Source organism: Ranitomeya variabilis, chromosome 3 (assembly GCF_051348905.1).
Source record: "Ranitomeya variabilis isolate aRanVar5 chromosome 3, aRanVar5.hap1, whole genome shotgun sequence".
NCBI classification, from domain to species: Eukaryota; Metazoa; Chordata; class Amphibia; order Anura; family Dendrobatidae; genus Ranitomeya; species Ranitomeya variabilis.
In genome coordinates, this window is record NC_135234.1 from 410883001 (window position 1) to 410909887 (window position 26887).

A 26887-nucleotide genomic window follows, 5' to 3' on the forward strand; every position below is an offset into this window, starting at 1 on the left:
TTTGAATTGTGCAAAGGCTAGGTCCGGATTCTGCATGGCCAGGAGGTGCAGTTGGGCCCTTTGGTTATTACACAGGAGTCCCTCAATGAACCGCTCTTTTAAGAGTTTGTCTTCATCTTGCACGCTGTTAGGGTCAACCTGCCTGATTGCCCGCAGTGCTTCCTGGAGATTAAGGGCATAGTCCCGTAGGCTATCCTGCGGCCTCTGCTTGCACCCATAAAACTTCAATTTGATTTCTGTAGCGGTGCGGGTGTCAAAGTTGGTTTAAAGCTTAGCAAAGACCCGCTGCACAGTCTCTTTATTCGCAGCTGGCCAGGATTTCACCTCCCTCAAGGCCGCTCCAAGCAGTTGGCCCGTTACAATGTGAACTTTCTGATGCTCTGTCAGGGCATAAACTTCAAGCAGAGTCGTAAATACAGTAAAGTCAGCTAACGTATGCGATTCTCCAGAATATTGCGGGAGCCAGGCTGCTCCAGGTATGTATGGCATGGACAAGGGCATGATGGCCGTTGTAGCTGTGGCGGTGTCTGGCTGGCCTATGGGAGCTGCGGCTGCGTTCTCCGCGGGGCTCAGGGGCATCACTGGGCCTGCGGGCACATCCGCTGCAGTCGTGGGGGTGCTATTAGGTTCGCAGCTGCGACCGCTGCCAACTCCCCTCCCGGGTTAGACATTGTTCTTCCCCCTCGCTAACCTGATAGAACCCGGCATCTCCTTTTGCGGCTCCGCTGTACGACGTCTTCACTTCCGAACAGGCAGCAGCGCGGCACCCGTTCTTCCTGCTTCGTGCTCTTTTTGGCTAGCTCCGCCCACGAAGGTACGTCTCCTCCCCCTTGCGCTCCACGCAGCACGGCAATGGCGGAGTTTGTCAGCAATTTTTGGCAGCAATGCACAGTCTTTCAGCAAATCACATTTCAAGCACAATTCCGGCACAGTCTCTAGGCGCACATGACCCGATTTTCAGGCTTGAGTAGATCCTGTTTGTGACGCCAAAGTTGGAGCACCCCCAAGGGCAGCGGGGTACTCGGTACCGGGTCCTTCGGTTTGCAGGGGGACGTCACGGTGGCTGACCCGGTCCGTGGCCCTAGGGACGTCCGTGTAAAAGGGAAAGGTCTTTAAAGGGGAAGTGTTCGTGACGCCACCTGTGGTATTCGGTCAGGGTGACCGACGCTTCTTTAAGGGATCCGCTGGGGTGATGTTATGGCAGCTAGATGGTGTACCTTCCCACAGGTGAAGTGTATCCCCAGGGCTTCCTAGTGTGTAGATGGTGGATGGTGAGAGGCGAGGTGAAGAACGAGGACACAAGGTTGCAGTCTCTTTACCTTTACTGGTGGCTTCAGCATCCACAGTCCAGAGCACCAGACCACAGGGTAGGCAGAGTCCGGCCGGTCCGAAGGCAAATCCAGAGTCCCCTTATCCAGGTGGAAATCAGTAGCCTTCCTTTAGCGCCGTGGTGTTGTAGTACCTTACTACTAAGCTTCTCATAAGGTCCTCACAGATGTTGTAGATGTTATGTCTCTCTCTCTGTCTCCCAGATGGATAGGACAAACCCGTATTACTGGTGGCTTGAGGCGTTTTACAGGGACTCTATCATGCCCCAGCCTCTAAGGGGTGCCACCTTGTCTCCTGGGTGTAGGGCGGACAGGTAACGTGAAATTAGCTGTCCTGACGGTCTCTGGAGCAAGGCATAAAGGGTCGTTGCTCCCTCGGTGTTCTGGCTACCAGGATCCTGCGACTCAGAAGGAGGCAGCCTGTGTAGGGCAGAACTCCTCCTGGTATCCACTCCTTTGCTATGACTTCCTTGCACGCTCACTGCAATATGTTCTGCCTTCTGAATGTCTCTTCCCAGGAGCTGTAGCACTTCAGGCTACACGGCTCCTATGCTTTCTCTCCCTCTGTCTTCCGGACAGGAACTGAACTCTTTCCCTCCAGATCAGGATGTTCTTATAGGGGAGTTCACCTTAAACAGGCTTAGAGCTCCCCCTTCTGGTCTGGAGTGTGAACATGTTGCATGCATTGTGTTACCTGACAAAGAGATCTCCTTCATTGCCTCCAAATGTAACATAACTCCCCCTAGAGGAAAATTACATTACTGCAATGACCAGGACCCTGGGGCGCTGCAAATGCATGTGAGCACTGCAGACAAGCACAGGACAGGGTAGATGGGAAAAGAGAAACAAATGGCTTCCTATTGTTAACCCTTAAGTGCCCCCAGACTGCAGGTATAAGGGTATGTGCACACGTTGCAGATTTGCCTGCGGATTTTTCTGCACTAAAGGTACCTTCACACGAAGCAACGCTGCAGCGATAGCGACAACGATGCCGATCGCTGCAGCGTCGCTGTTTGATCGCTGGAGAGCTGTCACACAGACCGCTCTCCAGCGACCAAAGATGCCGAGGTCCCCGGGTAACCAGGGTAAACATCGGGTTGCTAAGCGCAGGGCCGCGCTTAGTAACCCGATGTTTATCCTGGTTACCAGCGTAAAAGTAAAAAAAACAAACAGCACATACTTACATGCGTCCCCCAGCGTCTGCTTCCTGACACTGACTGAGCTCCGGCCCTAACAGCACAGCGGTGACGTCACCGCTGTGCTTTCACTTTCACTTTTAGGGACGGCGCTCAGTAAGTGTCAGGAAGCAGACGCCGGGGGACGCATGTAAGTATGTGCTGTTTGTTTTTTTTACTTTTACGCTGGTAACCAGGGTAAACATCGGGTTACTAAGCGCGGCCCTGCGCTTGGTAACCCGATGTTTACCCTGGTTACCAGTGTAAAACATCGCTGGTATCGTTGCTTTTGCTTTCAAACACAACGATACACAGCGATCGGACGACCAAATAAAGTTCTGGACTTTATTCAGCGACCAGCGACATCACAGCAGGATCCTGATCGCTGCTGCGTGTCAAACGAAACGATATCGCTAGCCAGGACGCTGCAACGTCACGGATCGCTAGCGATGTCGTTTCGTGTGAAGGTACCTTAAATCCGCAGCTCTTGGCAGAAAACGCAGATGCGGTTTTGATGCGGTTTTTGCGCGGTTTTGATGCGGTTTTTTTATGCAGTTTTGTATGCGTTTTTGAAAGCTAAATCAAGATGTATTATTGAACAAAAAAAAAAAAAAAAGATTTGTGATGTCATGTCTTGTCCAACCTCCTCTTTTACATTTGTCCAACCCACACTCCATTACACACATAGACAGACAGATAGACAAATAGATAGACAGACAGATAGATGGAATGAGATAGATAGATAGATAGATAGATAGATAGATAGATAGATAGATAGATAGATAGATAGATAGATATGTGGATAGTTAGGCTACTTTCACACATCAGGTTTTTGCCATCAGGCATAATCTGGCGAGTTTTGAAAAAAATGGATCCGTTTTTTTTCCGCCGGATCCGTTTTTTTTTCTCATAGAGTTGTATTAGCGCCAGATTGCGCCTGATGGCCTCACGTTTCATCCGTTTTTTGCCAGATCCGTCAAAAGAAAAGTACAGAGGAAAGTTTTTTCTGTCCGGCGAAAAATCGGGCAGCGACGGATCCGGCGAAAAACGTATGAAACTGATGTGAAATGATGAATCCGGCCTCCGAATCTGGTTTTTCATGCATTTTTTCCATTGAAATCATGTACATTTTCCGTTCTCTCTCTCTCTCTCTCTCACTATTTGCAACAGATCCGTTTTTTCAAAAATTTGCTCGATCCTGCCTGATGGAAACAAACTGATGTGTGAAAGTAGCCTAACTATCCATATATCTATCTACATCTATCCGTCAGGCAGGATCCGGCGAATTTTTGAAAAAATGGATCCGTTGCAAATAGTGAAAAACTGATGGAACTGATCCGTTTTTTTGAGAGAGAATGGAAAATATACATGATTTCAATGGAAAAATGCATGAAAAACCGGATTCGGAGGCCTGAATCATCATTTCATATCTCAGTTTCATACGTTTTTCGCCGGAACCGTCGCTGGGCGTTTTTTCGCCAGACAGAAAAAAAAGTTTTTCTGTACATTTTCTCCGTCCGCCGGAAACAGCTTTTCTGACAGATCCGACAAAAAAACAGATGAAACGTGTGGCCATCAGGCGTAATCCGGCGCTAATACAACCCTGAGAAAAAAAACGGATCCGGCGGAAAAAACCCACGGATCCGTTTTTTCAAAACTTGCTGGATTGTGCCTGACGGCAAAAACCTGATGTGTGAAAGTAGCCAGATAGATATATGGATAGATATAGCTATGTATCTACAGATATATCTATCTATCTATAAATATATCTATAGATGGATATAATAAGAAAAAAGGAACAGCACAACATAGGTACTTATCTTCGGGTGCAGGGCCCCAAGTAATCTGTCCAAAGATTACTGCAGATTCACAGAGACTCAAAAAAGAGGCAGCACTCCACATTCGTAGTGAAACATGTGGCAGGTTTAATCGACCCACATAGCCGGGCGACGTTTCAGCTCAAACTGAGCCTTTATCAAGCAGTGAGTGACCATACCTAGTGCTTATTTATACATGCTTCAACAAGTGTTCCATAACAATCCATCATAATATACATTTCATAATTAATAAAAGGATTTACACATTGCTTAATCATTATATATGTAAGGTGCCCATATAAAGTGCTAAGTGCTAATGTGCAATGAGATATTTAATATCTGTTACTCATCAGGCAGTCCTGCTAACATGTCTATCGTTTTTAACATAAATAGCACTAAGAAGCTCTGTATTATTAGTTTATTCGATAATTAGTGCTATGACTTTTTACACTTACTTATGACCGTTGGTGGGCTCATGGAGGACGCTGTTTTGAGAGGTCGGCGTTTACTACTATACACTGCGCATGTCTGGATTACATCATCAGGTCAGGAGGTCTCATGGCCCAATCACAAGCTCTGTGTGGCAATTTACACACTGCTCATGCGCAGTAGCGTCTACTGACGCCATATTGGTAGTGGCTGTCTATCAGCAGCGCTGCTTCTGTGCATCTGCGCACTCTTACCTATCTATTAATACAGGCAAGGAAGTGCTGCATATAACTATTAGCACTGTGTAAGTGCACCAGCGCTAAAGAAAGACAAGATAATAATAATGCTGTATCTTAATCTTGTCACATACTTTACTGTCTCTGCTCAAAGGCAGACTTCAAGTTAAGTTATCTATACCTCCCAGGACTCTGTCATATGGCCACACATTAATAAACAAAACGTTTACCTCTAGACCAGATCAGTCACCCAATTATATATACATATGTATTTTTATATATCATTTATTATTAAATAATATTTCATTCTAATATTTTTTGTTTAATATTACTAAAGCAAATATAAATCTTACGTTTAGTGGTGTTATGGTATATCCTGGTAGCACGGGTAACCATATTTAATACAGCTCCCATGCACCAATGGAGTCAGCCTGCCCCACAGTTGTCCCTCCGGACTAAAGTGTTGCAGCCTAAAACTCCATATAATAACCGCACACCGAATTCATATTAGTTGTTTTGTAATTAGTGGATCCAGGGAGGTACTAAGGGTCAAAGTTCTATTGCTCATATAGATATCTATGTACTTAAACCACCATAAAAAACCTTAACGGGACCAAACCCTTATGGCTATTATTGTACATAAATAAATCCTAATCCTCCAACCCCATAAATCACACACTCAATTTTTTATTCTTTATATTTGTTATTTTATTAATGCAATTAGGTGACTCATCCAATCAATATATCAAACATATCAAATATATTATATATCTATGTGTGGCCGCAAACAGTATCCACAGGTGATACATAGCGTAGATAAAAAAGGAATATATATATATATATATCAAAAAGAAAAAATAAAAAAGAAAATTTCGTCCTCCATGTGCCCCTCTCACAGCCATTGTGATAAATTCTCAGGACTGCCATCTAAGGAACAGAAAGTGCATATATTATTCAGAGTATAAAAATTTAAAAACATCAGGGTATACATTACAAACACAGAGAATAAGTCATGAATACTCCCCTAAAACACCGTATAAATATTATAGTCCGCATTCAGACCCTTTGGTTTAAGTGTTTTAAGCTCATAAATCCACTTGAGCTCTTTCTTTTTTAAAATTTGTTCTCTATTTCCTCCCCTCCTTTGCATTGGGACCATATCAATTATCCTAAATTTCAAATCCTTCTCCTGATGGTTACTTTCTACAAAATGTTTGGGTACCGGGAGATCTTTCCTTTTCTTACGGATTGTATACCTGTGCTGGTTCATCCGAACCTTAAATGCACATGTTGTCTCACCTATGTACCATAGATTACATGGACACGATAAAAGATATATAACATGGTCTGTGTCACATGTCATAAATTCTTTAATCTGATAGACTTTACCTGTTTCCGGATGTTCAAATGTGGATCCCTTTATCATGTGCGAGCAGTTCACACAAGATAAACAGGGAAAGCACCCCCTTCTTTTTTTGCCTGTCAAAGTCAATTGTTGGTTACCCACTAGTGATCCAATATCGGATCTAACCAGATAGTCTCCAATATTCTTACTCCTTTTATACGAGTAAAGCGGTGGCTTAGTAAACTCACTGATTCCTGGATGACTCCTACCCAACATACCCCAATGCTTAGAGATAATTTTTGTCACCTCTCGGCTTTCCTCTACATACGTGCTAACAAATGGGACCCGATTGATCATTTTATTCTTCGTGTTTGTAGCTTTCAAGATCAATGCCTTCCTTTCTTTGTTCTTTACTTCTGCTTTTGCTGAAACCAATACTCTTTTTGGGTACCCTCTCTCTCTAAATTTTTTTATTAATAGTTCTAATGCTTCATCCACATCTTCCTCTCTTTTAACAATACGGCGTACTCTTAGCAATTGGCTCAACGGTATAGATTCTATCATTTTACGTGGGTGTTGACTATCATATGTTAACAAGTTATTCTTATCTGTTTTTTTAACAAAGAGTTTAGTAATCAACTCCTTGTTCTCCTGAAGAATCATAACATCTAGGAATTGTATCTCTGTATTTGATGACACTAATGTGAATTTTATGGTTTCATCTATAGTGTTAAGATATTGATAAAAATCATAGAGCATCTCACTCGTACCTGTCCATAGGAGGAAGACGTCGTCTATGTATCTCCACCACGCCTTTACATATTGGAAGTGGTGGGACACATAGACGAAGTCCTCCTCCATGACCTCCATGGTCAAATTTGCATACGATGGGGCCATATTGGCCCCCATGGCCGTACCTCTTTTTTGAGTATAGAAGATATCCCCAAATAGAAAATAATTCCTTGTTAGGATAATCTCCAATAACCTCAATGCAAAATTACTACCCTCTTGCGTATACCTGCCTAAAAGAAGCACTGGATATGCACATTATAGACCAGCAGTTATATGAGTATTTGAAGGTTGAAACCCCTAGAACACCGACGATTTATGTGACCCCTAAAATACATAAGAGGTTGGATAACCCGCCAGGACGTCCTATTATTGCAGGCGTGGGGTCCATATTTAGTAATATGGGTATATTTTTGGATAAAATTTTAAACCCTATTGTAAAACAAGGTAAATCATATATAAGGGATACAACCGACTTCCTCATGAAATTGGAGGATATACAATTAAGTGAAGATATAATTATGGCGTCATTTGACGTAGTTTCGCTTTACACATCTATTGACCACAAGAGAGGATTGAGTGCAATTAAAAAGAAATTAGAACTGGCTGGGTATACGCAAGAGGGTAGTAATTTTGCATTGAGGTTATTGGAGATTATCCTAACAAGGAATTATTTTCTATTTGGGGATATCTTCTATACTCAAAAAAGAGGTACGGCCATGGGGGCCAATATGGCCCCATCGTATGCAAATTTGACCATGGAGGTCATGGAGGAGGACTTCGTCTATGTGTCCCACCACTTCCAATATGTAAAGGCGTGGTGGAGATACATAGACGACGTCTTCCTCCTATGGACAGGTACGAGTGAGATGCTCTATGATTTTTATCAATATCTTAACACTATAGATGAAACCATAAAATTCACATTAGTGTCATCAAATACAGAGATACAATTCCTAGATGTTATGATTCTTCAGGAGAACAAGGAGTTGATTACTAAACTCTTTGTTAAAAAAACAGATAAGAATAACTTGTTAACATATGATAGTCAACACCCACGTAAAATGATAGAATCTATACCGTTGAGCCAATTGCTAAGAGTACGCCGTATTGTTAAAAGAGAGGAAGATGTGGATGAAGCATTAGAACTATTAATAAAAAAATTTAGAGAGAGAGGGTACCCAAAAAGAGTATTGGTTTCAGCAAAAGCAGAAGTAAAGAACAAAGAAAGGAAGGCATTGATCTTGAAAGCTACAAACACGAAGAATAAAATGATCAATCGGGTCCCATTTGTTAGCACGTATGTAGAGGAAAGCCGAGAGGTGACAAAAATTATCTCTAAGCATTGGGGTATGTTGGGTAGGAGTCATCCAGGAATCAGTGAGTTTACTAAGCCACCGCTTTACTCGTATAAAAGGAGTAAGAATATTGGAGACTATCTGGTTAGATCCGATATTGGATCACTAGTGGGTAACCAACAATTGACTTTGACAGGCAAAAAAAGAAGGGGGTGCTTTCCCTGTTTATCTTGTGTGAACTGCTCGCACATGATAAAGGGATCCACATTTGAACATCCGGAAACAGGTAAAGTCTATCAGATTAAAGAATTTATGACATGTGACACAGACCATGTTATATATCTTTTATCGTGTCCATGTAATCTATGGTACATAGGTGAGACAACATGTGCATTTAAGGTTCGGATGAACCAGCACAGGTATACAATCCGTAAGAAAAGGAAAGATCTCCCGGTACCCAAACATTTTGTAGAAAGTAACCATCAGGAGAAGGATTTGAAATTTAGGATAATTGATATGGTCCCAATGCAAAGGAGGGGAGGAAATAGAGAACAAATTTTAAAAAAGAAAGAGCTCAAGTGGATTTATGAGCTTAAAACACTTAAACCAAAGGGTCTGAATGCGGACTATAATATTTATACGGTGTTTTAGGGGAGTATTCATGACTTATTCTCTGTGTTTGTAATGTATACCCTGATGTTTTTAAATTTTTATACTCTGAATAATATATGCACTTTCTGTTCCTTAGATGGCAGTCCTGAGAATTTATCACAATGGCTGTGAGAGGGGCACATGGAGGACGAAATTTTCTTTTTTATTTTTTCTTTTTGATATATATATATATATATATTCCTTTTTTATCTACGCTATGTATCACCTGTGGATACTGTTTGCGGCCACACATAGATATATAATATATTTGATATGTTTGATATATTGATTGGATGAGTCACCTAATTGCATTAATAAAATAACAAATATAAAGAATAAAAAATTGAGTGTGTGATTTATGGGGTTGGAGGATTAGGATTTATTTATGTACAATAATAGCCATAAGGGTTTGGTCCCGTTAAGGTTTTTTATGGTGGTTTAAGTACATAGATATCTATATGAGCAATAGAACTTTGACCCTTAGTACCTCCCTGGATCCACTAATTACAAAACAACTAATATGAATTCGGTGTGCGGTTATTATATGGAGTTTTAGGCTGCAACACTTTAGTCCGGAGGGACAACTGTGGGGCAGGCTGACTCCATTGGTGCATGGGAGCTGTATTAAATATGGTTACCCGTGCTACCAGGATATACCATAACACCACTAAACGTAAGATTTATATTTGCTTTAGTAATATTAAACAAAAAATATTAGAATGAAATATTATTTAATAATAAATGATATATAAAAATACATATGTATATATAATTGGGTGACTGATCTGGTCTAGAGGTAAACGTTTTGTTTATTAATGTGTGGCCATATGACAGAGTCCTGGGAGGTATAGATAACTTAACTTGAAGTCTGCCTTTGAGCAGAGACAGTAAAGTATGTGACAAGATTAAGATACAGCATTATTATTATCTTGTCTTTCTTTAGCGCTGGTGCACTTACACAGTGCTAATAGTTATATGCAGCACTTCCTTGCCTGTATTAATAGATAGGTAAGAGTGCGCAGATGCACAGAAGCAGCGCTGCTGATAGACAGCCACTACCAATATGGCGTCAGTAGACGCTACTGCGCATGAGCAGTGTGTAAATTGCCACACAGAGCTTGTGATTGGGCCATGAGACCTCCTGACCTGATGATGTAATCCAGACATGCGCAGTGTATAGTAGTAAACGCCGACCTCTCAAAACAGCGTCCTCCATGAGCCCACCAACGGTCATAAGTAAGTGTAAAAAGTCATAGCACTAATTATCGAATAAACTAATAATACAGAGCTTCTTAGTGCTATTTATGTTAAAAACGATAGACATGTTGGCAGGACTGCCTGATGAGTAACAGATATTAAATATCTCATTGCACATTAGCACTTAGCACTTTATATGGGCACCTTACATATATAATGATTAAGCAATGTGTAAATCCTTTTATTAATTATGAAATGTATATTATGATGGATTGTTATGGAACACTTGTTGAAGCACGTATAAATAAGCACTAGGTATGGTCACTCACTGCTTGATAAAGGCTCAGTTTGAGCTGAAACGTCGCCCGGCTATGTGGGTCGATTAAACCTGCCACATGTTTCACTACGAATATGGAGTGCTGCCTCTTTTTTGAGTCTCTATAGATGGATATAGCCATAGTCATCCATCTATAGATATATCTATACATATATCCATAGATATCCATGTATAGATATATAGATTTATCTATGGATATATCTATAGATATATCCATAGATATATAATAGCAAGGCCTATGTTTCATAGTGAACGTTTAATAAAAAAAAAAATGGAAAAAAATGGCATGGGCTTCTGTGCAATTTTCTGCGCCAGAGGGGGAGAGCTGATGGCCGGGGGCCAATATTTGTAGCCTGGGAAGGGGGTAATACCCATGGCCCCTCCCAGGTTATGAATATCAGCCCGCAGCTGTCTGAATAGCCTTTACTGGCTATTAAAATAGGGGGACCCCCCCCAAAAAAAATGACGTAGGGTCCCCCTATATTTTATAGCCAGAAAGGCTACGCAGACAACTGCGAGCTGATAATCATAGCCTAGAGAGGGGCCATGGATATTGCCCCCCCCCCCCCCCGGCTACAAATACCAGCCCCTAGCCGCCCCAGAAATGCCGCATTTGTGAGATGTGCCAATTCCGGCACTTAGCCCCTCTCTTCCCACTCCCGAGTAGCAGTGGGATATGGGGTAAAAAGGGGTTACATGCATGGCTGCCACATGCATTGACACAGCCTGTGTCTGCACATCCCACTTATCCACCAACGTGGATCCCAGCCACTGAGTGTACGGAACCGTGAGGAACGGATCTACACTGACTCCCTCACCCTGCGGGTCTATCGTGCTGAAATTAACGCACATTAGCACAGGCTGGCTCCTTAAACAAGAAGCCGGGCAGGTTTTTCCAGAAGACGGGTCCACCCCTTTTAAAGCACCAGGCACTCGCCTTGATAGGCTTCTCAATCTAACAGCCTTTGATGGATATAGCAACCGACTTCTTTCTACACTCACCGGCCACTTTATTAGGTACACCATGCTAGTAACGGGTTGGACCCCCTTTTGCCTTCAGAACTGCCTCAATTCTTCGTGGCATAGATTCAACAAGGTGCTGGAAGCATTCCTCAGAGATTTTGGTCCATATTGACATGATGGCATCACACAGTTGCCGCAGATTTGTCGGCTGCACATCCCAAAGATGCTCCATACAAGGCAGGATGGATCCATGCTTTCATGTTGTTTACGCCAAATTCTGACCCTACCATCCGAATGTCGCAGCAGAAATCGAGACTCATCAGACCAAGCAACGTTTTTCCAATCTTCTACTGTCCAATTTCGATGAGCTTGTACAAATTGTAGCCTCAGTTTCCTGTTCTTAGCTGAAAGGAGTGGTACCCGGTGTGGTCTTCTGCTGCTGTAGCCCATCTGCCTCAAAGTTCGACGCACTGTGCGTTCAGAGATGCTCTTAGGCCTACCTTGGTTGTAACGGGTGGCGATTTGAGTCACTGTTGCCTTTCTATCAGCTCGAACCAGTCTGCCCATTCTCCTCTGACCTCTGGCATCAACAAGGCATTTCCGCCCACAGAACTGCCGCTCACTGGATTTTTTTTCTTTTTCGGGCCATTCTCTGTAAACCCTAGAGATGGTTGTGCGTGAAAATCCCAGTAGATCAGCAGTTTCTGAAATACTCAGACCAGCCCTTCTGGCACCAACAACCATGCCACGTTCAAAGGCACTCAAATCACCTTTCTTCCCCATACTGATGCTCGGTTTGAACTGCAGGAGATTGTCTTGACCATGTCTACATGCCTAAATGCACTGAGTTGCCGCCATGTGATTGGCTGATTAGAAATTAAGTGTTAACAAGAAGTTGGACAGGTGTACCTAATAAAGTGGCCAGTGAGTGTATAGCGGCCGCTGCACGAATAAGATTAAGGTTTGTCTACCCCTATTTTTTGGCTGATACCCTAGCAGCACCAGTTACACTCTAGAAAAAAGAATTTCTACTTAAGGCGATTAAGTGATCAAGGCCACGGGTTGGCCGAAACGTTTTGTACTTATCGCTTTACCCGAACATTTTCTCAATAAAAGTATTCACATGAATCAAGTTTTTCCATCGTATGAGTGCAGTGATTATATATTCTGTGACTGAGAGGACCATTGGTTCCGTTCACTTGCACCTTCACTTCCACGTTTGCCGAGTGCTAGCCTTCCGTACTCTCTGCATATTTTACCAGACGCACAAAAATGCAACTTGTTGCAGTTTTGTGTCGTCTGAAAAACACGCAGGGACACGGACGGACCCGTGGCTACACGTCTGGAATTACCATGGAGCACGGATCTGTATGCTTCCATGTGCAGGGATCCGTTATGTGGAACTGAGCATGCTCAGAAGCAAGGGATGCGCTGTATGGGAAAGTGATGAAACTGTATGGGAACAGGATGCAGACATAATGTAGACTCTGCATATGTGCTGTCATACAGTGAGCGGCCGCACTAGAAGGGCTTGTGCCCTATGTTATAGTGTGCTAATGGTAATAAAATGTATTGGGAGCATGTATATAAATTGGGGGCTCCTGGTTAGGGGCTGCACGAGTGGGTCTGCCTTCACACTAGCGCTTTGGTATGGTGTGACGTGTAGCAATCCTGATGCATCCTGCTCCAGATTGCATCCCTACACTTAACATAGGGACGCATGGAGCTGCGTTTGCATCAGGATTTTTCATGTGCTCCCAAAATGCAGCTTGTTGTGAATTTTGGGTGTTAAAAAAATCTGCAGACATCCTGGTACCTGGCAGCGCGTCCAAAAAACATGATTGTTAATGTAGACGCGTCCAATCTGCATGTGGATGTCACACTGAGCAGGCTCGGAGAACCATCTTTTTTCCTTACACTTTCACCAGTCTCTCCCCTCTGCCCCAGAAGTCAGAATTTCACATTTCCAACCAAATCCTGATCAGGATGCAGTGCCGTGCGTTTGCAGAGAAAATACGGATGCAGATAAATTGTGTCCAAGAGGGAATGACTACAGCAATGTACAAAAACTGCCACATATTAAAAGTAATACGCTAAGACTACAACCGAGTAGCAGAGGGGCGCTGTTCACAAGAGCGAACAATCTGAGGAACCAGCAATGCTAAACACAGTGTGTACTGCTTCACTAGAGACTTATACAGGTGTGTAATGAGGCCCTCACTGCACAGGCAAACACCGGGAACCATGACAGTGGACCGGGAACCATGACAGTGGAAACGTATTTCTATACAAAAAAAAAAAAAAAAAAAGAGCCGGACTGTCCTCATGGCATCACGTGACCGCCCACACCACGTGACAGCCCCACTAGGAAGCTCCTCAGCCACAAGTTGAAGTTGTTAGTTACTGGTCTCCAACAAGATGGAGGACGCGCAGACAGGGAGCCGGTCGTGGAGTAAAGTTCTGGCGTCCTGGTTGCCGGACCTGCGCCTCACTCCTGGTTGTACTCTTACCATATTGCTGTCTCTGGCGATATCGGTCCCAGCAATAAAGAGGGAGACACCGGTTGTAAGGAGCCTGGACCTGGAGGCTGGGGTGCTGGAGAGCGCCACAGGTATGGCCGCCGCGGTCCGGTCAGGTCTGGGTGGGTGAGAGCCATACACACAGCGGAAAACCTAATACGGCTAGTGCAAGGAAGAGTCAAGTGCTCACCACTGACAGCCAATTAGGTTGTTGCTTTCTTTCTCCAAAGGGCCGCTCTGTGATGTAAGGTGGCAGCTGATAGGTTGTTGCCATTGGAAGCTATTTCCCTTTTCTATAGTGCAGGTTTAGAAATCAATCACCAGCCCGAGGGCAGCGATTACACTGACACCAGCATGTAACCGAATATTGGGAATTGTTCGATCAGCCATTGTCCTGCATGTTCCTGGAGGAAATTGCCAGATCACAGCCCCAGTCCTACAGGTGCTGTCACTGCGCCATTGTGAGTCTCACAGCCCAGGATGGGCACAGGCTGTTGTTACTAATTTCTCTGTAACCCCGTGCTGCCTGTTTCTTGAATACTCATCAGATCTCTGCCATCATTGCACGAGTCCAGTATATGGGCAGAAAATGACATTAAATCACATTGCTGTGTTTTAAAAATGACTTCCAGTGACTTGCTATATGTAAGTGGTCATGTGTGATGGGTGTAATCATCACTTACAGAAGGCTCAGACGATCGTGTCTCGCATACGGGACCTGTGCTTCTCACTAATAGAATGCATCCCATTATAGTCAATGGAGCTGATCACATGTCCGTTGTGTTTGCAGGAAAAACACAATGTCCAATTTTGATCCGAGTCACAGATCAGCGTGGCCCATACTAGTCTGTGGGTCTGTGAAATGAGTGTGTGATCCGCGTGCAGTCTGATTAATATTGTAAAGGCTCATTCAGACTTGCAGTTTTCACGTGCGAGTTCTGTCAGTGGGTTTCATGGATAACGCCTTGTACCCGTGATAGCCTATTGGGCTATTCACATGTCCATGATTTATCCCAGACCAAGAGGTCCGTGGAAAATCGTGGAAACATGTCCGACTTTGATCCAAGGGTCGGATCAAAATTGTCAATGGGTCCGTGAAAAAATTGGACAGCACTTGGATGAAATCCAAGTGCAGTCCAGTTTTCTTAAACTGTCAGAATGGAGAAGATGCAGAAACATTTTATTTTTAATTCACATACAAGAAAAACTGACGACACTCGGACCACACTCTGATCAGAATGATCAGTCTGTTTTTCTTGACGTGGAAAATTCAGACGTATGGGTAGGAGAAGCTTTGCAGTTTATTTTTTAGAGTGAAAGTGTCAGGCAAAAACAGGTATATTAAATACTCACTTTATTAGATACATAAAATACATGTAAAAGCAAAGACAGGGACATATTAAAAATATAAAAAAACAGCTCAGGAGGGAGAGGGGTATGTGCAAAAAGATACAGTCAAGTAATATACTAAAAAACCTTAATACAATTGTATATCCACAGCAAGATGACACTCCAGATAGCTCAGTAAACATACCATAGAAAAATATATATACTTTAATATCAATGTGCAGTGACAAGATATAAAATTATTAAATGCACATGCGTATCTAATATCTATAAGGTATAAATTGTATTGGAAATATCGGCTAAATGCTAGGAGGCATGAATTTATATAAGAAGTAGCACAACATACGGTAAATGCTAGAAGACATACATTGTATTATATAGAACATAAATTAGATCCCTATTTTCAATACAGTTTATACCTCATAGCAATTAGCTATGAATGTGCACTTTATAATTTATTTAATATCTTGTCACTGAACATTTGTAATATATATATATATATATATATATATATATATATATATATATATAATATATATATATCATGATTGCTGTATACTGGACTGTCTGGAGTGTCATCTTGCTATGTAGTATAAATAATTTTATTAAGGTTTTTTAGTATATCACTTATCTATATCTCTTTGGACATACACCTCCCCCTCCTGAGCTTTTTTTTATATTTTTACTATGTCCTTGTCAATTTGTTGCGTTTACATGTAGTTTATGTTTCTAATAAAGTGAAGAATTAATATACCGAATATGCTCGAGTACAAGCCGAGGCACCTAATTTTACCACAGAAAACTTGACTCAAGTATAAGCCTGGTATACATTGTCCTCTCATCCTTATCTGCATGGTCCCCTCATCCCTATCCTGGTATGCATGGCCCTCTCATCCTTATCCTGGTATATATGGTCCCCTCATCCCTGTCCTGGTGTGCATGGCCCTCTCATCCTTATCCTGGTATATATGGTCCCCTCATCCCTGTCCTGGTGTGCATGGTCCCCTCATCCCTGTCCTGGTGTGCATGGTCCCCTCATCCCTGTCCTGGTGTGCATGGTCCCCTCATCCCTGTCCTGGTGGGCATGGCACCCTCATCCCTATCCTTCTGCAGACACCGGCGGTGGCACCATCTTGATAGAGGAAAAAAAAATTCTTGTCCAAGATGGCGCTGTTTACATAATGAATATTATATATAATTTGGGACAGGGCCTCCCATCTTCTTACGATCACGTCCTCTTCTGGTCTTCAGGCTGTGGCTCCGGCGCAGGCGTACTTTGTCTGCCCTGTTGAGGGCAGAGCACAGTACTGCAGTGCGCAGGCGCTGGGCCTCTCTGACCTTTCCCGGTGCCTGCTCACTGCAGTACTTTGCTCTGCCCTTAACAGGTCAGACAACGTACGCCTGCGCTGGAGCGTGAAGACACGAAGAAGACGTCATCCTGTGAAGTTAGGAGGCCCCGGACCGCGACGCCCACTGGATCGGACCGCCCCTGGGTGAGTATAATCTAACCTCTTTTTCTCATCTTACGGGATACATTGAGGGCTTATCTACAGCATTACAGAATGCTGTAGATAAGCCCCTGATGCCGGTGGGCTTAGCTCAACTTCCATTTTGGGGGTGACAGGTTCCCTTTAAAGCACCACTCCAGTGGTGCAATAAAAAACTGGTGCAAGTTGTTTGGCGCTAGAGACCAATATTCTTTCTCAGAGGAGAGCTAATTTGCTTTCAGGTTATTGAAGTTGTTCTCAGACGTTGCCCACTTCTGCATCGGGTCTTGAGCAGCATCTAATATGCAGATAACTCTTCTAATGTCCTTTTACATATCATAATAAGCACAATGTCTTTAAACATATCACTAGTCCATAAGGGACCTTAAATAAGGAAAAACATTGTTCCCATTATATACTGAAAGGATGGGTGTGTTATAACTATACAACCTAACGCAATGGATACAAAATACCCAAAACACACCACTGGAGAAAACATATAAGATATAATCTTTATTATCAATATTAAAAGTTCAATACATCCAGTAACAAAAACATGAATCAAGAAATAAATGAGACATGTATATGAGCGTTTCACACTCCCACTCTCGGGGCGTTCGTGGTATCGTGGACGGGCATTTCATACAACACTATGGGTAAGCTATAAATTATATATTCCCTTTGATTGTTTCTATGACTACTTTACGTAGACCAGCATGGTCTGCACTATATGCACTTTATTATTAGCCAGACCGTACGGGTTTCCTTTTTTTTGCCTATTTAGGGCTTTATTTATTTAGATTGTGAGCCCCATCGGGGACAGTGATAATGTGTGCAAACTGTGAAGCGCTGCGGAATATGTTAGCGCTATATAAAAATAAAGATTATTATTTATTACCTTGCTATCTCATGATCTGTTACTAATCCACCTTACCACCCATTGTACTTGAGTACTATCCTTCTTTTAATTGTCTCCTCATAAATGTCTTATTTCTTGATTCATGTTTTTGTTACTGGATGTATTGAAATTTTAATATTGATAATAAAGACTATATCTTATATATTTTCTCCAGTGGTGTGTTTTGGTTATTTTTTTATCCATTGTGTTACCTTTTACATATCAGTAGATTTTCTGCCTGTATTTCTGTGTACAGATATGAGTTTCTCTTCTTTTGGGGTAAGGCATGAGTGTTGTTGATGGGGTTTCCACTTTCTGTTCACAAGATCTTTCTATTTTTCAGTCCACAGGTTGATCACATATATTTACTTCCATGAAGATCTCCCAACGTTAATCTGCAGTTGCTTAATCGTTTGGTATTTTGGTGGTGGTTTTGAAGAGAATGTTGGCACAGTAAAGTTCTGCTTCCTCACGCCTCTGTTTGCTATATGCAATGGACTTCTCTACGTGTTCGTTATTGCCGTAGGCAGCAGCCTTCAGGTGGGCGGAAAGGTCCAGGGATTTACATCGGTTGCTTTCTCAATGCTCAGCGTCTTTATTATTCGCACCAGCCTGAGACGACTCGTATTCTTTGGGTTCATGGTACACACAAAAGTGATGCCACTGTTGTTTCTGATCCCTGCTTTCTTTATACCACATGCCACCGTCCTCAGTAATGTATGTGGCATACTGGTGGGAGTTATTTGTATCCTTTTACAAGTAGTAGATGTTGTATTTGTCATTATTTGCATTTTAGAAAAATTATACAGCTTCTATCCACCAAATATCTTTGACAATATCAAATCTGAAATTTGCCAACTCTCCTGAAATATTTGGGTGGCTTCCGCAAAAAAGGAGACCTTCCAGGCTCTGAAGAATTGGCAAATTTCCAAGGTTTTACAAAACCTTCTACAAATAGTTCTTCTGCAGCAATGTCCCACATAAAGGAACAGGGTGCCTGTAGAAGAGATATGGTTAGGGGGGAAATTATCCAGTGACATGTCACTCACTTAGACACGTCTTGTATAGCCAGTTCTAAGGTTATGTACATACTGCGTCTTTTTGATGAGCTTTTAAACTAACCTGAAACTTCAAATTTTTTTTTTTTTTTTTTAAGGGGGCTTTAGGGAGTATGTGCACATGATGTCTTATATCCAGTGGCGAACTAGTTTTCCTAGGAAAAGATGATTCTGTAAATAGTTGGCGGTCTTTTTTTTTTTTTTTCCCTGAAGCTGCATGGCTGTTACTTTTGTGGTGGCTTTTTTATTTATTTTTTTTATTTATTTTTTATTAAACTATAACTAGCAGGTGTCTTCCTAGTAGAAAACGTCCTGAGAGTAACGCTAGTCACAACCCACGGCAGGCCATGAATCAGTGCAGTCAGATGTTCCGGGGTCAATACCAAAAGATCATGTAGTAAACCAAGGGAAAATACGAAGTCGTAAGTCAGGTCACATGCCAGGGTCAGAATACCAGAGAAATCGCAGATAGGCAAAGGGGCAATAACAAACGGGTAGTCTGAACATGATCCAAAGGTCAGCAGCGGAATATTAGATGCAATGGGGCAATAACAAACGGGTAGTCCGAACACAGTCCAAAAGGTCAGCAGCAGAAGAAGATCAAAACTTACAGCACAGAGTACAGGCAAACACACCAGAGAGCACAAGCTTAGGCTGGTTTCAGACTTGCGTTCCTTGGCGAAGCTCTGCCCATGCTCTGCCTACTGCCGGCTGCGACCAGCATTTCCCTGCATACCTATCTTTAACATTGGGTACGCAGGGACATGCGTTGTATGCGGATGTGTCCGTGTGCGGCGCCCACATGGAAACGCCAGCAGCAGAGAGCAAACGCAGCCTAAGCACACTGTTCAAGGGGGCAAAGTGCTGGAGCGCTGCCCATAACGTCCACTTCACAGGACCACTCAAGCATTTCTCAGCATAAGGTGACATATTGAACTAGATGGGTATTTCCTGAAGGAACTACAGATAGTGCTTTGGAATGGTGCCCGGGCTGCCCCTGCAAGACTTTCACACTTGGGTGCCCCTCAGGCGCTGGCTTGGTAGTTGTAGCCCCTAAAGGGGTGAGGCCACTCTGGGACCGATTTGGTGGGCGGGGTCACTCTGGGTCCGATTTGGCGGGCGGCGCCACTCTGGGTCCGATTTGGCGGGCGGCGCCACTCTGGGTCCGATTTGGCGGGCGGCGCCACTCTGGGTCCGAGCTGGCGGGCGGGGTCACTCTGGGACCGATTTGGCGGGCGGCGCCACTCTGGGTCCGATTTGGCGGGCGGCGCCACTCTGGGTCCGATTTGGGGGGCGGAGCCACTCTGGGTCCGATTTGGTGGGCTGGGTCACTCTGGGTCCGATTTGGTGGGCCGGGCCACTATGGGTCCGATTTGGTGGGCCAGGCCACTATGGGTCCGATTTGGTGGCCCGGGTCACTCTGGGTCCGATTTGGTGGCCCGGGTCACTCTGGGTCCGATTTGGTGGCCCGGGTCACTCTGGGTCCGATTTGGTGGCCCGGGTCACTCTGGGTCCGATTTGGTGGCCCGGGTCACTCTGGGTCCGATTTGGTGGCCCGGGTCACTCTGGGTCCGATTTGGTGGCCCGGGTCACTCTGGGTCCGATTTGGTGGCCCGGGTCACTCTGGGTCCGATTTGGTGGCCCGGGTCACTCTGGGTCCGATTTGGTGGCCCGGGTCACTCTGGGTCCGATTTGGTGGCCCGGGTCAACTCTGGGTCCGATTTGGTGGCCCGGGTCACTCTGGGTTTGATTTGGTGGCCCGGGTCACTCCGGGTTTGATTTGGTGGCCCGGGTCACTCCGGGTTTGATTTGGTGGCCCGGGTCACTCTGGGTCCGATTTGGTGGCCCGGGTCACTCTGGGTCCGATTTGGTGGGCCGGGTCACTCTGGGTCCGATTTGGTGGGCCGGGTCACTCTGACTGACAGCAGGATAAGGGAATGGCTGATAACAGAGAATAGACTGACAGCAGGACAGGGGAATTGCTGATAACAGAGAGAAATAGACTGACAGCAGGACGGGGAATGGCTGATAACCGAGAGAATAGACTGACAGCAGGACAGGGGAATGGCTGATAACAGAGAGAAATAGACTGACAGCAGTACGGGGAATGGCTGATAACAGAGAGAAATAGATGGGTATTTCCTGAAGGAACTACAGATAGTGCTTTGGAATGGTTCCCGGGTTGCCCCAGCAAGACTTTCACACTTAGGTGCCCCTCAGGCGCTGGTTTGGTAGTTGTAGCCACTCTGGGTCCGATTTTGTGGGTGGGGCCCCTCAGGGGCCGATTTGGTGGGCGCTGTATACTGCGGGGCTCTGCGCTGTATACTGCGGGGCTCTGCGCTGTATACTGCGGGGCTCTGCGCTGTATGCTGCGGGGCTCTGCGCTGTATACTGCGTGGCTCTGCGCTGTATGCTGCGGGGCTCTGCGCTGTATGCTGCGCGGCTCTGCGCTGTATACTGCGGGGCTCTGCGCTGTATGCTGCGGGGCTCTGCGCTGTATGCTGCGGGGCTCTGCGCTGTATGCTGCGGGGCTCTGCGCTGTATAATGCGCGGCTCTGCGCTGTATACTGCGCGGCTCTGCGCTGTATACTGTGGGGCTCCGCGCTGTATGCTGCGCGGCTCCACGCTGTATGCTGCCTGGCTCTGCGCTGTATAATGCGCGGCTCTGCGCTGTGTACTGTAATAATAATAAGACTACAGATAGTGCTTTGAAATTGTGCTGTACTGTCACTTTAAGAGCTGATATTATCTGGCAAAACTGTGCTGGGGTCATGTACAGTTCGCAGGCGTTGGCATAGTAACTGGGCCTGACTGCACATATCAATGAGCTAATCAGCCAGGTGGCAGGTACATTTCAAATTGCCTCAGAAACCCGGCCATTATAACCTATGGGAAAATTTCCCTATTGAAATGCATTACAATGAGGGGAAAAAACATTTTCAAACGCAAATTGCGCCAAAACTACAAATCCGATCGACACAAAAAATACTTAGCACACCTCTTGGGGACGCTGGCTTCGAAATGACACCTCACTGGAGTCTGTGAGTGAAGCGGTTCGGGCCGCATTACGTGCGGACTGAATAATAATAATAACTAGATGGGTATTTCCTGGAGGAACTACAGATAGTGCTTTGGAATGGTGCCCGGGCTGCCCCTGCAAGACTTTCACACTTGGGTGCCCCTCAGGCGCTGGTTTGGTAGTTGTAGCCCCTCAGGGTTGAGGCCACTCTGGGTCCGATTTGGTGGGCCGGGTCACTCTGGGTCCGATTTGGCGGGCGGCGCCACTCCGGGTCCGATTTGGTGGCCCGGGTCACTCCGGGTCCGATTTGGTGGCCCGGGTCACTCCGGGTCCGATTTGGTGGCCCGGGTCACTCTGGGTCCGATTTGGTGGCCCGGGTCACTCTGGGTCTGATTTGGTGGCCCGGGTCACTCTGGGTCCGATTTGGTGGCCCGGGTCACTCTGGGTCCGATTTGGTGGCCCGGGTCACTCTGGGTCCGATTTGGTGGCCCGGGTCACTCTGGGTCCGATTTGGTGGCCCGGGTCACTCTGGGTCCGATTTGGTGGCCCGGGTCACTCTGGGTCCGATTTGGTGGCCCGGGTCACTCTGGGTCCGATTTGGTGGCCCGGGTCACTCTGGGTCCGATTTGGTGGCCCGGGTCACTCTGGGTCCGATTTGGTGGCCCGGGTCACTCTGGGTCCGATGTGGTGGCCCGGGTCACTGGGTCCGATGTGGTGGCCCGGGTCACTCTGGGTCCGATGTGGTGGCCCGGGTCACTCTGGGTCCGATGTGGTGGCCCGGGTCACTCTGGGTCCGATTTGGTGGCCCGGGTCACTCTGGGTCCGATTTGGTGGCCCGGGTCACTCTGGGTCCGATTTGGTGGGTCGGGCCACTCTGGGTCCGATTTGGTGGGCCGGGCCACTCGGGGTCCAATTTGGGGGGCGGGGCCACTCGGTGCACTTACTTTTCACACGGGATCGGGGGTGCACTTACTTTTCACAAACGGGATGAGAGGGTGTCATAGTCACTTTATTCTGATGTTTGACTTTGATAAATGATCATGTCCTAAAATGGACACCATACATTTGCATAGCTGCCATCTTTGGAAGGTCAAGTTGGGGGTAATGGAAAGTTCGCCATTATTTCCTATGGGAATTTTTTTTTTAAATGCAATTTTTTAAAAAACTACAAATCGGATCGACACGAAAAATACTTAGCACACCTCTCGTGGACGCTGGCTTCGAAATGACGCCTCACTGGAGTCTGTGCGTGCAGCGGTTCGGGCCGCATTAATTGCGGAAAAAAACTGAATAATAAGATTTCCACGTTCGGATTACAATAATAATACTAGATGGGTATTTCCTGAAGGAACTACAGATAGTGCTTTGGAATGGTGCCCGGGCTGCCCCTGCAAGACTTTCACACTTGGGTGCCCCTCAGGCGGTCCGATTTGGTGGGTTGGGTCAATCTGGGTCTGATTTTGTGGGCGGGGTAAATCTAGGTCCGATTCGGTGGGCGGGGTCACTTTTGGTCCGATTCTGTGGGCGCGGCCACTCTGGGTCCGATTCGGTGGGCGGAGCCACTCTGGGTCCGATTTGGTGGGCGGGGCACCTTAGGGACCAATTTGGTGGGTGGGGTCACTCGGTCCGATTTGGTGGGCTGGGCACCTCAGGGTCTGATTTGGTGGGCTGGGCACCTCAGGGTCCGATTTGGTGGGTGGGGTCACTCTGGGTCCGATTTGGTGGGCGGGGTCACTCTGGGCCCGATTTGGTGGAAGGGGTCACTCTGGGTCCGATTTGGTGGAAGGGGTCACTCTGGGTCTGATTTGGTGGAAGGGGTCACTCTGGGTCCGATTTGGTGGGCGGAGCCACTCTGGGTCCGATTTGGTGGGCGGGGTCACTCTGGGTCTGATTTAGGGGGCGGGGTCACTCTGGGTCCGATTTGGTGGGCCGGGCCCCTCGGGGTCCGATTTGGTGGGCCGGGCCTCTCGGGTTCCGAATTGGTGAGCGGGGTAATCTACTATCTAATTATCTAAGGGCACTTCCGTCTTTCTGTCTCACAACACCGCTACGTCATCATCTCGTGAGACCGCAATGCACTCTTGGGACCGGAGCGCGCAACAAGCATCGGGTACCGGCCACTCCAGGTGCAACAAGCATCGTGTACCGGCCGCTCTAGGAGGTGCAACAACCATCAGATACCGGCCGCTCCAGGAGGTGAGTATGTAACTTTTTTATTTTAATTCTTTTTTTTTTTAACAGGGATATGCAGTATACTATGTGACTGGACAATATACTACGTGACTGGGCAGTATAACTACGTGGCTCTGCGCTGTATACTGCGTGGCTCTGTGCTGTATACTGCGTGGCTCTGCGCTGTATACTACGCGGCTCTGCGCTGTATACTACGCGGCTCTGCGCTGTATACTGCGCGGCTCTGCGCTTTATACTGCGCGGCTTTGCGCTGTGTACTGCATGGCTCTGCGCTTTATACTGCGCGGCTCTGCGCTGTGTACTGCACGGCTCTGCGCTGTGTACTGCGCGGCTCTGCGCTGTGTACTGCACGGCTCTGCGCTTTATACTGCGCGGCTCTGCGCTGTGTACTGCACGGCTCTGCGCTGTGTACTGCGCGGCTCTGCGCTGTGTACTGCGCGGCTCTGCGCTTTATACTGCGCGGCTCTGCGCTTTATACTGCGCGGCTCTGCGCTTTATACTGCGCGGCTCTGCGCTGTGTACTGCGCGGCTCTGCGCTGTGTACTGCGCGGCTCTGCGCTGTGTACTGCACGGCTCTGCGCTTTATACTGCGCGGCTCTGCGCTGTGTACTGCACGGCTCTGCGCTGTGTACTGCGCGGCTCTGCGCTGTGTACTGCACGGCTCTGCGCTTTAAACTGCGCGGCTCTGCGCTGTGTACTGCACGGCTCTGCGCTGTGTACTGCGCGGCTCTGCGCTGTGTACTGCGCGGCTCTGCGCTGTGTACTGCGCGGCTCTGCGCTTTATACTGCGCGGCTCTGCGCTGTGTACTGCGCGGCTCTGCGCTGTGTACTGCGCGGCTCTGCGCTGTGTACTGCACGGCTCTGCGCTTTATACTGCGCGGCTCTGCGCTGTGTACTGCACGGCTCTGCGCTGTGTACTGCGCGGCTCTGCGCTGTGTACTGCACGGCTCTGCGCTTTATACTGCGCGGCTCTGCGCTGTGTACTGCACGGCTCTGCGCTGTGTACTGCGCGGCTCTGCGCTGTGTACTGCGCGGCTCTGCGCTTTATACTGCGCGGCTCTGCGCTGTGTACTGCGCGGCTCTGCGCTGTGTACTGCGCGGCTCTGCGCTGTGTACTGCGTGGCTCTGCACTGTATACTGCGTGGCTGTGCAATATACTACGTGGACATGCATATTCTAGAATACCCGATGAGTTAGAATCGGGCCACAGTCTAATAATCATAAGACTACGGATAGTGGTTTGGAATTGTGCTGTACTGTCACTTTAAGAGCTGATATTATCTGACAAAACTTGTGACCTGGTGAGCTGATGTAGACTTCATAGGCGTTGGCATAGTAACTGTGTCTGACTGCGCATATCAATGAGCTAATCAGCCAGGTGGCAGTTATTTTTAGAAATTGCCTCAGAAACCAGCCCATTATAAACGTATAGGAAAATTTCTCCATTGAAACGCATTGAAAGACTTTTTTCAAACACAAATTGCGCAAAAACTACAAATCCGATCGACACGAAAAATACTTAGCACACCTCTCAGGAACGCTGGCTTCGAAATGACACCTCACTGGAGTCTGTGAGTTTAGCGGTTCGGGCCGCATTACGTGCGGACTGAATAATAAGAATAAGAAGAAGTTTACCACGGTGGAATAACAGTATAGTGCTTTGTTCCAAAGCACTATAACTAGATGGGTATTTCCTGAAGGAACTACAGATAGTGCTTTGGAATGGTGCCCGGGCTGCCCCTGCAAGACTTTGACACTTAGGTGCCCCTCAGGCGGTCCGATTTGGTGGGTTGGGTCAATCTGGGTCTGATTTTGTGGGCGGGGTAAATCTAGGTCCGATTCGGTGGGCGGGGTCACTTTTGGTCCGATTCTGTGGGCGCGGCCACTCTGGGTCCGATTCGGTGGGCGGAGCCACTCTGGGTCCGATTTGGTGGGCGGGGCACCTTAGGGACCAATTTGGTGGGTGGGGTCACTCGGTCCGATTTGGTGGGCTGGGCACCTCAGGGTCTGATTTGGTGGGCTGGGCACCTCAGGGTCCGATTTGGTGGGTGGGGTCACTCTGGGTCCGATTTGGTGGGCGGGGTCACTCTGGGCCCGATTTGGTGGAAGGGGTCACTCTGGGTCCGATTTGGTGGAAGGGGTCACTCTGGGTCTGATTTGGTGGAAGGGGTCACTCTGGGTCCGATTTGGTGGGCGGAGCCACTCTGGGTCCGATTTGGTGGGCGGGGTCACTCTGGGTCTGATTTAGGGGGCGGGGTCACTCTGGGTCCGATTTGGTGGGCCGGGCCCCTCGGGGTCCGATTTGGTGGGCCGGGCCTCTCGGGTTCCGAATTGGTGAGCGGGGTAATCTACTATCTAATTGTCTAAGGGCACTTCCGTCTTTCTGTCTCACAACACCGCTACGTCATCATCTCGTGAGACCGCAATGCACTCTTGGGACCGGAGCGCGCAACAAGCATCGGGTACCGGCCACTCCAGGTGCAACAAGCATCGTGTACCGGCCGCTCTAGGAGGTGCAACAACCATCAGATACCGGCCGCTCCAGGAGGTGAGTATGTAACTTTTTTATTTTAATTCTTTTTTTTTTTAACAGGGATATGCAGTATACTATGTGACTGGACAATATACTACGTGACTGGGCAGTATAACTACGTGGCTCTGCGCTGTATACTGCGTGGCTCTGTGCTGTATACTGCGTGGCTCTGCGCTGTATACTACGCGGCTCTGCGCTGTGTACTGCGCGGCTCTGCGCTGTGTACTGCACGGCTCTGCGCTGTGTACTGCGCGGCTCTGCACTGTGT

The 26887-nt window shown here is 46.5% G+C and overlaps 1 protein-coding gene across 1 annotated transcript in view; it reads left to right on the plus strand.

The window, feature by feature from the left end:
- Positions 1–13885: 13885 nt before the first annotated feature.
- Positions 13886–26887, plus strand: part of RHBDD2 (rhomboid domain containing 2) — a 35680-nt gene continuing 22678 nt past the window's right edge. The window contains exons 1-2 of the mRNA XM_077296274.1: positions 13886–14176; positions 18160–18561. Of these exons, the coding sequence (XP_077152389.1) occupies positions 13984–14176; positions 18160–18561 (595 nt within the window). The 5' untranslated portion in view covers positions 13886–13983. The remainder of the gene's footprint in view (positions 14177–18159; positions 18562–26887) is intronic.